The 12,277-nt window shown below is 33.4% G+C and overlaps 1 protein-coding gene across 1 annotated transcript; it reads left to right on the top strand.

Annotated features, from left to right (window-relative positions):
- Nucleotides 1–1,353: 1,353 nt before the first annotated feature.
- Nucleotides 1,354–8,984, top strand: LOC134259609 (uncharacterized; the record flags this gene model as incomplete). Its single annotated transcript, XM_062742213.1, has 2 exons — nucleotides 1,354–1,385; nucleotides 8,617–8,984. A coding segment is annotated over exon 2 (362 nt), but the record flags the coding sequence as incomplete, so codon positions are not given.
- Between the last annotated feature and the right edge of the window lie 3,293 nt (nucleotides 8,985–12,277).

Below are 12,277 nucleotides of genomic sequence, written 5' to 3'. Positions count from 1 at the left end.
AACTCTGGATACATTTTGTTTGTGTGATATGCCTCATTTGTCTGTTTCAATGGCAATAGCATTTAAACATTTTTCATTGAAAATGACACTTTTCAATATGGTTTTTCGCTATGTTTTCCTGCACGTCACAATTTAAAAAGCAGGGGTTAGACCAAGAAAAATCTAAGATTACCAACTGAGCTAAATGGCCACATGCAATCAACCCCAATTGAAAGCCACACTCCTTGCTATTTAAAGGTCTTAACCCAAGGACACTATTGGCTTCACCTGCAAGTCCAAGGGAGAGTGAACAGCACAAAATCTCTAACAGGAGAGGAAAAAATGGGACTTAGACCATAGCCAAATACATTGCCTGAATAAAGAAATTCAGGTGCTCTACCAACAGAGCTAGCTGGCCAAGGGAGATTGAACCCATATGAGTATCACTGTCATGGTTACAGAATTGTTAATTTTCATCACCTGGGTTTTATTTGTTTGTATATATATATACAACACATTCCTTTTAAATTTAAAAATTAGCTACATGCTCACACAGGGAGAGAATTTGGTAAAATAATGATTAAAAATAGGCCTGTGGGCTTTACATCGTTTTATCTGGCAATTATTTTAATAAGCAAACTTGTTCAAAGCTTGAATTAAAATAACTTTCACACATTTTCAAGTAGCTAATAAAGCTGTTTACTTAGGTTTGTTTTCTAGCTGCAAAGTTAAATGCAGTCATTGTACATGCACAGGCACTGCAGCTGTCAAAAAACCTTATTATTTCAAAATACATATATTTCATAAATATTTGACATCCAATTAAGAAAAACAAAATAACTATTCCATTTTTTGGGTATTATTGACAGCTAAACATTTATAATCAATCAAAGTTGTAAGCCCCAGTCCCCCGACCATATTTCTAATGTTTTTATTTATTCTGCCATTCTGTGGTGGAGGACATGTCGGGTTGACAAAATTTTAGACAATGCAATCCTGAAAATTTCGAGCTAAAGGGGTTTCGATATTTCCAACTATAATTACGCTTGAATATATAAAAATAATTTGGAGGATTCAAAACATAGTTTAAGTATATACGTATTTAATAATTAAAATTTAAGTCTTCTGAAAACCCATAACCATTCTACACATTTTATACGGATTTGACACGGTTTAATTTTAAGTACTATAGCTCTCTATTATTATCCGGTGTGAAAATGGCGGTTGTTGGAATAATAACAATTGCTACTTTATCCGTTTTATCGGAAATATGACTTTGTACACCTTTCATTCAAATGACAGTTATGCTGGTTTGGTTTCATAAGATGTAACCGACAGAAAATATTTCAAATTTGTGAAAAGAACTCTTTCAAAAAAGGTAAGAATGGCTTAGGATGTGATCACAGGTCCTTGTCTTAGGCATTGGGTTATAAACATGAATACCTATTGAATATGTGAAAGAAAAGGTATGCAGGTTCCTTAAAAGGTGTCTGATGCACTGGATTCATCTATAAAATAACTCTGCATCTTGTCATCTACCGTCCGGCGTCCACACTTGGTATATTTACATATTCACTTGTTGAACAGGTTCACTACAATCACTAGATTTAGCTACGCAGGTAGAATTACCTGCGTAGCTTTTATATGTTTTATGGTGTGACCGTTGGGGCGAGCGCAGTTACTGTACAATCATAAACCTACACATGTACTGCCTATCATTCAAGAAAAAGAAAGAAGAAAGAAGAAAACAAAACAATTAAAAGAAATCACTTCCCAAGCATCAGGATCGAGATTCCAAACTTCTCGGAAAGTTTCCGACAAAATCGAAAAATACCCGAACTGTTAAAGTGACGAAAATATGATGTCAGATAAAAAAGTCCTGTTGGCATAGGACGCAAACGATACTTTTGTGGTATGGAGATTGCATTAAATCATTGTTTGTAATTTTTTTCAAGTAAATCGTTGCTATGTTTTAGCCACCATGTTGCTATGCACCGCAAAGGATTATTGGGAGTTTGGAATTTTTTCACATGGTGAGATAAAAATTTCTTGGAACAATGTGCAGATATCAACCCGAATTTCCTCTGTTCGTACACGTTAGTGTATTGAGCTCGCAACACTTGCTGCGCTCGCTATTAACCTACCTCAGGTAGCTTTATTTAGCTATATCAATGCAACTTTTCAAAATTTTTCTTTTTATTAAAAAGAGACAAAAAATCGCAATTAAATGAATATTAATAGCGAGCGCTCGCGATGCGAGCTCAATAGACTAACGTGTAGGAACAGAGGAAATTCGGATTGAAATCTGTTCATACGTCAGGCAAATTTTTCTGTGAAACATTTCCAGATTTCCTTTACTACCCAATGTCCTTTTCTCGAATAAATAAATAAATCAGTAATAACGTAAAGAACAAAGGGTCTGTATGCAGTTTGTAGAAATCTTTCAAAGAAACAAAAAATAACTCTGTAATGTTTTTTTTACCCAATTTGCACTAGGTCTATAGTTTCAAACAGAAGGTCGGCTGTCTCCGTATGCTGCGAAGAGCTCCGTGATGTCGTATGACATCACAAGTGGTCGAGATGTCTTGCGCGGCTTGATGCTTGAAGTGGCTGATCAATTTTTCAAGTGCTTTTGATGGTACAACTGCGCTCGCCCCAACGGTCACACCGTAAAACATATTATTTATACTAGGGAGGTTTAAAAAACAATCCAAAGCTGCGTTTGGACAATTTAGTGCAAAACATGTGATTCCATTGTTTGGTTAACTGTCCTCTCTTGCGTGTGGTGAGGCATGGCTGAGTATGATTACTTCACATTGTGCTGGATAATTACTGACCTATTATCATGTTAACTGGAACTGGACTTCTTTGTCATTTCATTCAAGGATTAACTGTTCTATTAACTGTTCTACATAGCCCCAAAACTTTCAAAAGTTTGATTGCAATTGCGCAGAAAAAGACATTTCTTCAAGAGTGATTTTTTCATTAATTGTTTTCAGATGAGTTCAAAGTTGAAAATGATCACTGCATCAAAATGAGATTTTCTGCACACCCCTAGAAAAATGCTTTTTTATAGAAATAAATTGATTTGGTAGCTAAATAAAGCTACCTCAGGTAGGTAAATCAAGCTAAGTAGGTAAATCAAGGTACGTAGCTAAATCTAGTGATTGTACTAGACCTGTTGAAAATTCTTTTAGTTTACATCTAATAAAAAATTCACAATATATGTTTTTTAATCACATTTCCTCAAATTTTACTTCAACATAAGATTTTTTTCACTAATTTATGCAGATTTTTCTTCAAAACCCAACAAAATGAGATATCGACAGATATTTTACCTATATGAATGAATAGGGGTGTGCAATATTACCGGTATATCGGTATATTGCGGTATTATCCACCACGATAATATATCGCGATATGAAAATCAGATACCGGTATTTCACGATATTTATAAAAATATATAAAAACCTCCTTTATTGTAGAAACTGTTAAAATAAAACTGGAAACTTCTAAGTCTTTTTCTTTCTTGTTGAAAGTTCGTTCGGGAGAGAGAAAGAGAGAGGAGAGAGAGGGGGTGGAAGCTTTTAATTCACTGTTGCAGTTTTGAATATCTTACTTTGAAATAAAATTACTAATTAATAAGACTTTAAAATAAAATTTATAAGGAAGAAAATATATAAAACATTTTTACAGGGTGTATACCATATGCATTGCGGTTCTCAAAATCTCACATTGAATCTACACGATCGACATCGCGGTGAAATGTCAAGTTCAATATACATGTACATATTAAAAGTAAATGGTCATCCATGTTTTCACTTGTAGCAGTGTTGTTTTAATTATTTTTAATAACTTTCATGCCATTTTAAACACCTTATGCTATAGCAGGAGCATGTATATATTAAAACAGGCCATTTCCTGATTAGTCAGCCCCCGGGCTGACTAGTTACGTTAGGATGAAACTGCAAGTGCGCTTGCGTTAATCGGAATTCTGGGAAAAAGATTTGCACAATTTTCTCCAACCAGAGGGCGTGCTTCTACACGCACACATGACCTCGATCTATTGATAGACTGCATTGTTCTTCGTCGTTCTCGATGAAAATTTATGACATAGACTATTCAGCTTCTAGATGGGATATTTGTCAGTTTTTAAATGATACTATGAAAATATTTCTTTGCTTCTAATAGATAATAAGTACATTAATTCCCTAAATCGCAAGCCGAAGATTTAAATTGTGTATTCCACTGGATGCCTGATGCAAGACTCCCTCGATCAGTATTCAATACCTTGCATAAGACATGTACGGGTCGGAATTCACACAACAATCCACTTGCCACAAAAGTCCCAAAATAGTGAAAAAAAGCTCAATTTCTCTTCACTCTAATGATGGAAGTTATGAAAACATCAGCTCTTTGATTAGAGTGAAAAAAAAAAATAGACCACTGTAAGACAGAAAATTCTTATAATTTACATGATGATAGACGTGTAAGTGCCGCTTGTGCACACGTGAACCGCGCCCACATGTGAGACCACAGTGGAAATGCGATAGCTGAGGGAACTGTGCTGATTTATAGACAGGGTCAACACCCCCCCCCCCCAATGAAAGGAGAGAGGGGGATGGATTCCAGTTTTTTAATCTATAGTTTTGCTATGATGGTAGACATCATTAAAGACATTTTGTGTACATGTACATGTATACGTACTGCATGTATAAACATATTTAGAATTTCCATTTAAAATTGTTTTCTGTGGCGTCATTACTTGTTTGGAAGCAATTCTTTTCTTTCTTAATAACACTAAAATGGATGCTCAAACTTACAAATTAAATTAAATATAGATGCAGTATGCCCCCCCCCCCCCCTTCAGGCATTGCCTAGAAATGCACACAAATGAAAACTGTTATTTAATAATATTTAAAAACGATCTAACACAAAGTCTACCTTCCTTTTATTCATCATAATCTATATCATTTTTATAGAATTTAACGTGATCTTAGTTGCAATGGTGGCTTTTGTTCATTTACCTGTATAAGATGAACTTTCTCTGATGTCTCCGCCGAAGAGAATTTATTGGAGATCATTGTAATGGTCACGATGCAGAATTAAAAAAAATATTCTATCCCTTATTAATTATTATGTATGTGGCATTGTGTTACAAATAAGAAAACGATTACAATAATTTAACTTTTCTTACAATGGCATTTATTACATTAAGGAACACAACATGATGGATAGATCAAATCATAAACCATTACAAAACAAGAAAGAAACTTTCTGTATTCCAGTGGCTGACACTCAGCTTTTTTAAAAAAGCTAACCTTGTTGTACGTCTTGATGTGAAATTAGGTCGGGTTAGAGGGTGTCCAGTCAACGGTTTACAGTCACTTCGTACACAAACCGAGTTGTACACAAACCAACTCGTATACAAAAGGTCAACTTGTACACACAAAAAATTCAACTCGTACACAAACCAGAAGTCAACTCGTACACAACTCAGACATAGGTTTCCCTATGTGATTTAGAGTAATATTTGCCACAGTTTCCAAATAAGTCAACTCGTACACAAATGTGTTTTGAGTTAACTAAATCAAGATTGTCAAATTCATTCTTAATTATTAAATAAAGGTAATTATCTTAAATAATTCTTATATTGCAAATTTAAATATTTTATTTGTTTAATATGTAGTTGAAAAACTCAATTGAAATGGATATCTGTCAACAAAATTGTTATACGTAGATTTTATATTTCTAAAAAGTTTTCTGTTATGCAAGTAATGCATGTTGATGTAGAATATAATATTTTGTAGCATCCTAATATGTTAATTAGATATAGTGTATATAGTAAATGCGATCTAAATACATGGTAAGAATTTAATGGTATACTGTATAACACATTTTTCTTACACTTATCTAAACTTTAAAAATATTTAGATAAAAAAGTTTTAGAAACTTACCGTCTTGCTGCAGGAAAGACAAATCTCTCTAAACATGGTGAAGTATAAGGAATGAAGAAACTTGGAGACGTTTTCGATAAATATAGTATCTCATAATTAAAGGATACCGAATTATAAGCATATCATAATTATCGTTTGTCGCAGATTCAAGAAACCACCGCGTGTGTGTTGGTTTAACAATACTTCTTTGATGTTCCTATCAGGGAAGTTGAATTATTTAAATATTTAGGGAAGAAACTTAAAGAAAAGTAACACTTTGTGTTATCAACATTATTTGTATAAAATTAAATCATAACGATTGTAATATAAATGTTGTGTACGAGTTGACTTCTGGTTTTTGTGTACGAGTTGACTTTTTGTATACGAGTTGGTTTGTGTACGACTTGGTTTGTGTACGAAGCCGTCTCGTACACAAACCGAGTCGTACACAAAAAGTCAACTCGTACACAAATCAGAAGTCAGCTCGTACACAAATCAGAAGTCAACTCGTACACAACGTTTTATTTACAATAGTTAGGAATTACTTTTATATAAATAATGTATAATCTAGAAAAACTGAAATAAGAACAAGGAGAAGTGTTAAATTTTTAGATTTTTTCACGAATACCTTTGTGGTTTTATAACATTTGAAATCGACCGTGGCTTCTCATACTGGGAATAATGTGTATAAACAATTATTGTTAAACTAACACAAGCGCGGCGGTTTCTTTGATTTGCGACAAACGCTAATTACGAAATGCTCCTAATTTGGTCCCAATTTCTTCATTTCTTTATCTTCCCCATGGTGTGAGAGAAGTGTTTATCCTGTCGTAAAACTGTCTCTAGTAAAAAAAAAAAAAGCTTTTTTTTTTTTTTTTAATTTGATAAGTTTTTTTTTTAAAATTGTATGCAATGATATGATATAGCATATTGGCATAAAAATCTTACGATGTATTTCGATCGTATTTACTGTCTACATTGAATAATGGTATACGTTATGGTGCCATAAAATTTCTAAATTTCTTATCTAAATTAAGTTATAAATGTATATTATTTTTATCATTTATTCCCAGCTCTCTGATTGGCTCAAACTTGATCACATGATTTAGTATATAACAGCATAAAGACTTGAGTTACTATTTATAGAATCTGAAATGCATATCGACTTGAGGTGTCTTAAAATGGAGGTAATTTCCGTGAAACAAAAAAGTACTGTATTCAATCAAAGCTAATACAGTGTATGATTTAATGTTTCTACATGTTCTAGAAAGAAAAAATTATTTCAACTTTTACTAACTTTTTTTCAATGTTCTGTATTTGATGAGACAAAAGAAGGCATTGGATTAGGATAACTTCATATTAATTAAAACATATTCGATATGTGTGTCAAATATTGATACAAAACTTAATCAAATAAATGAAGTATTCTGAATAAGTAAATCGTCTAAATCACTCCATCAATATAAAGGAAACGCATTTACATTAAACGGTGTAATTTTTTTTTATCTCTAGTCTCTAATTGTTAAAGGGAGAAAACTTTTCCCATTATTTTCATAATTTGTTTTGTCAATCTATGTAAAAAATAATATAACAAATGTAGCCCTTTAATTCGGTCAATCCATAGATATATCGACTTCACAGAAAAGCATATCGACCTCGCACTTCGTGCTCGGTCGATATGCTTTTCTGTGAAGTCGATATATCTATGGATTGACCTCATCAAAGGGCTATATTTATATAATATTTAAATAACGAAAAATGTGTAGGAGTTGACGCCCAAGATTTACGTCGCAAAAAACCTTAAAATAAAAAAAACCCAATCTGCGCATAAGGTATAGGTAAATTTAGCGGCATAAAAAGATTAAAATGTACAAAAAAAAAAAACCTTTATGTACAAGTTGACTCCTCAATTTTTTAACACTGAGAAAAACTATACATTAAATCACATAGGGAACTATGTACAAATGACATCAGTTTGTGTACGAGTTGACTTTTGATTTGTGTACGAGTTGACTTTTGATTTGTGTACGAGTTGACTTTTGATTTGTGTACGAGCTGACTTTCTGTGTACGACTCGGTTTGTGTACGAGACGGTTTGTGTACGAGTTGACTGTAAACCGGTTAGACTAAATTACCAAAACGCATGAAAACAGGTCACAATTTCTTTCTGGTTTTTTAAATCTTATTTTGTAACCACAATAAAATTATTTTCATATAGGCCTAATATGTATATTGTTTTAATCTTTAATAACATTTTATGCTACTTCATTAACACCCCCCCCCCCCAAAAAAAAAAGAATTCAATGAAAAAAGATTATATAATCTGAATAATTTTTATTTCAATGTGAAAATTCTCCAAGAGAGTTCATCTTGTTTTACTATTTTACCTGGAATTTGATTAAAAATAAAGTGTTAATTTGGTGTGCAATCAATGTCTTATCCCTCCACCCGCTTTTAACTTAAAGATAAATTCAAGTAGTCTTTGAACTTGACAGCATTTCAAACATTCTGCTCAAATTTATTAATGATAATTAATCTACAATATATTGCAATATTCAAAGTAAAATATTGCAATATATCGCAATATGGATTTCCTTCGCAATACCCAACTCTATGAAGGAATGATCAGTTTTTGGTAGGTTTTAAATATCTTTAAGCTTATTATGATTTCTTAAAGTCATTTAATTGATGTATATTTCAGGGAACAATGGCTAAAGAAAGCAGTGATGAAATGAAAAAATTAGAAGAGGAGATGCATATGTCAGAATCCTCTGAAGGTGAAGAAAGTGGGAGGGAAGATAATGAGGTCCTTGAGTTAGAAGAGGACTGGGAGGACATTGAGGAAATTAAAAATCCAGAAGATACTGACAACCAGGGTGACTTACAAAAAGAAGAACTATCAAAAGGTCTACCATTGGAAAGCAACAGGAACACAGATGGAAGTAAGCTCCAAGGGCCATCAAAAGAGAAGAGAAAGTTTGGCACCTTAAACATTATAAAAAACATTTTTCCATTCAAGTCATCAGAGAAAAGTGTGCCAGCATCTAGAGGGATTAAGCGGAGCAAAGGGTAAAATTCAGGGGGTTTTTTACAGAATGTATTTAAAATTTTCTTAGCTGCAGATCTGTAGCTCTCCAAAAAAATATATATTGATAGATCGAAGAGCTACAGTGCCACCCATTGAAAAAACTGTATATTTATTGCGCACAAAAAAGTGCGCTCGATTCTTGATTAATTTTTCCAAATTCTTACCTCAATTGCAAAAAATGGAAGATTTAAAAAATTACTCTCCCCTCTATCAAGTTCTCTCGTAGTTGACATCTGAACAAAGTGTATTGGACCGAATTATCTTGGAAACCAAAATGGCAGTATAAATAAGCAAAATGTCCGATGATTGTGATATCAGGGCCAAGAGGACTATTAACAACAATTATGAGGAATGTTTTGTTGTGGAAAGAGTCAAAGAATATGTTAGGAACACACGGTTAGTAATATATTGAGATTACAGCTTTAAAAACATGGAGAAATAAATAGAGAACCGAGCGCCTTTTTTTGTGCGCAATAAATAGACAGTTTTTTCAATGGGTGGCTCTGTAGCTCTCTAGTCTATCAATAATTTTTTTTCAAAGAGCTACAGATCTGCAGCTAAAATTTTCTATGCTTAAACATGTTGACAGAATGAAGCCTTCTGTATTTAGGACTTGAATACCGGTAATCAAATTGACAGCATCATAGCTTTTTATAACCCCTGCAAAAGAAGCTTGAGAGGTATACATTACAGAATTACCTTGTCCATCTGTCTGTCTAACAGCTGTACTTGCAATCATGCCCAGATTATAACTTTATAATTGTGGAAAAATAAAATCTAGAACTTTGAACAAAGGTTTCTTAAGACCTGAGGAATTATCTGATCCATTTTAGGTCATTCTAGCAAGATCAAGCTCAAAGGCAGAAAAGTAGAAGAAAAAAAAAACGTGTGTCTGGTGTTTTACTCTCTAATAAATAAGATGTATAGAAGTTCAAACTTTGTACAATAACATGTCTTTAATATGCGTCATGCCCTTAACACAAGGTTATTCCTTCAAATTCAAGATCATTGATAGAAAATTGTTAAAATTTGTGCCTAGTTTATGGCTTTTCAGTAGGTATTGGAAGTTGAACCTTCAAGCAAAGATAATTTGTGAGCTGACGATATGCCAAAATACTGACCCAGAATCATTGTTGTAAATTCAAAGTAACTATCAAAAAATTTAATGTCAGGTCCATAATTTTTTAATGGAGAATCATTGGATGTCCCTATTTCACTGAAAGCTTATGTATGACCAAAAAAGATCTGTATTTATTTTAATTTAGGTCTTTTGGCAAGTTCAAGATCACAACTAGTGCTAATTGTAACGGGGACCGTTACAGATGTTCCCCAAATGCTCCCCAACTTCCTTTTGGTGCCATATTCCCTAAAAGCTTCATTAAATAAGACAAACCTTATGCATTTGAGAGTTTAACATCGTTTACCCAGAAGTATACCAATTTCATTCAAATTTTAGCATTGCACGCGTGCGCATGTGAATGCACGTGTGTAATGACCATATAATCTTGTCTTCACAATCTATAGATTTTAATATACTAAATATCAAAGTATTTAATCCAAAAGTATTAAAAAATACGCTAATTTAAGTGTAATTTTGATTTTACTCATTTTACGTGCACGCATGTGCTCACATGAGCATGGCGACCATACTTTCTTGTAGAAGTCCATTACAGCTATCTATGTTCTAAATCCCACCCCATTTGGTTGAAAACCAAGGGAGTTATAGCTGTTCAAAGTTTCAGCCAATCAGATTGCAGCGCACGTACATGCATGTGTGTGCATATGCATGGTGACCGTATCTTCTTGTAAAAGTCTACTATATCTATCCATGTTCCAAATCCCATCCTGTTTGGTTGCAAACCAAGGGAGTTATAGCTATTTAAAGCATAAGCCAATCAGATTGCAGCACAGGCACCTGAAGTATGGATAATACCCCCCCTTTTTATGAAAAAAAATGTAAGAGTGTATAATATCTCAAAAATATCAAATTTCCCCGTCAAACACATCTATATGTCGTTATATGCAAGCAGATTGTACTTTTTCTCACGTTTAAAGAATGGCCTTATTCGGTATAATAAAAATACACAAGGTAAGAAACAAAAGTTGTAAACAAAAGGGGAACCCCCTACTTCGAGACAGATTACCAAGGTAATAATTAATGTTACCTATCATAATTTTGCAATCACTCTGTCTGGGAGATGTTCTTTGATTAGTCTCTTTAACCTAAACCCCGCTATTAGCGTTTGATATGCCGTAATCAGACGATTTATTAATCGGATACATAAAATTTTCTCCATTGGCAGCGTTGAAGGAGGTTTTGGAGCTGCTTTTCTGTTTCGCCTTATCTGATTGGTTAGATATTTAAACTGTATTATAATTAGCCAATCAGATAAGGCGAAACAGAAAAGCAGCTCCAAAACCTCCTTCAACGCTGCCAATGGAGAAAATTTTATGTATCCGATTAATAAATCGTCTGATTACGGCATATCAAACGCTAATAGCGGGGTTTAGGTTAAAGAGACTAATCAAAGAACATCTCCCAGACAGAGTGATTGCAAAATTATGATAGGTAACATTAATTATTACCTTGGTAATCTGTCTCGAAGTAGGGGTTCCCCTTTTGCTTACAACTTTTGTTTCTTACCTTGTGTATGTTTATTATACCGAATAAGGCCATTCTTTAAACGTGAGAAAAAGTACAATCTGCTTGCATATAACGACATATAGATGTGTTTGACGGGGAAATTTTATATTTTTGAGATATTATACACTCTTACATTTTTTTTCATAAAAAAGGGGGGGGGGGTATTATCCATACTTCAGGTGCCTGTGATTGCAGCGCATGTGCATGCACGTGTTTTCATGATAATTGCTATAAATCTTATTGTAGGATATCCTAATACATGTCTATGTTTAAAATTTCAAAGGATTTGGTCAAAAAACAAGAAAGATATTGAGACTTTAGTTTCAGCCAATCAGAGCGAAGCGCACGTGCATGCGCGTGAGATCATGCTTTTTTGATCATGTCATCTTGTTTACGCTACTAATATATCCTTACATTATAAATTTCAAAAGATTTCATCAAAAAATAGAAAAGTTACGGCTATATCCATTATATTGGTCATTTCACGTGTTGCACGTGCGCGCTCTTGCAAGCACGTGCGCGCAAAATGGCATGTTGACAATGTCATTTTATCTACATTTATAATATGTCTATATATTCTAAATATCAAAGCATTACATTAAAAAATGTAAAAGTTACGGCAATTTCAAG

This window comes from Saccostrea cucullata, unplaced genomic scaffold (genome assembly GCF_032062105.1).
Source record: "Saccostrea cucullata isolate Sc308-1 unplaced genomic scaffold, CSIRO_AGI_Scuc_v1 ctg12238, whole genome shotgun sequence".
Taxonomy (NCBI): domain Eukaryota; kingdom Metazoa; phylum Mollusca; class Bivalvia; order Ostreida; family Ostreidae; genus Saccostrea; species Saccostrea cuccullata.
The sequence above is the reverse complement of the archived record's forward strand: the minus strand, read 5'-3'. Positions and strand labels throughout refer to the sequence as shown.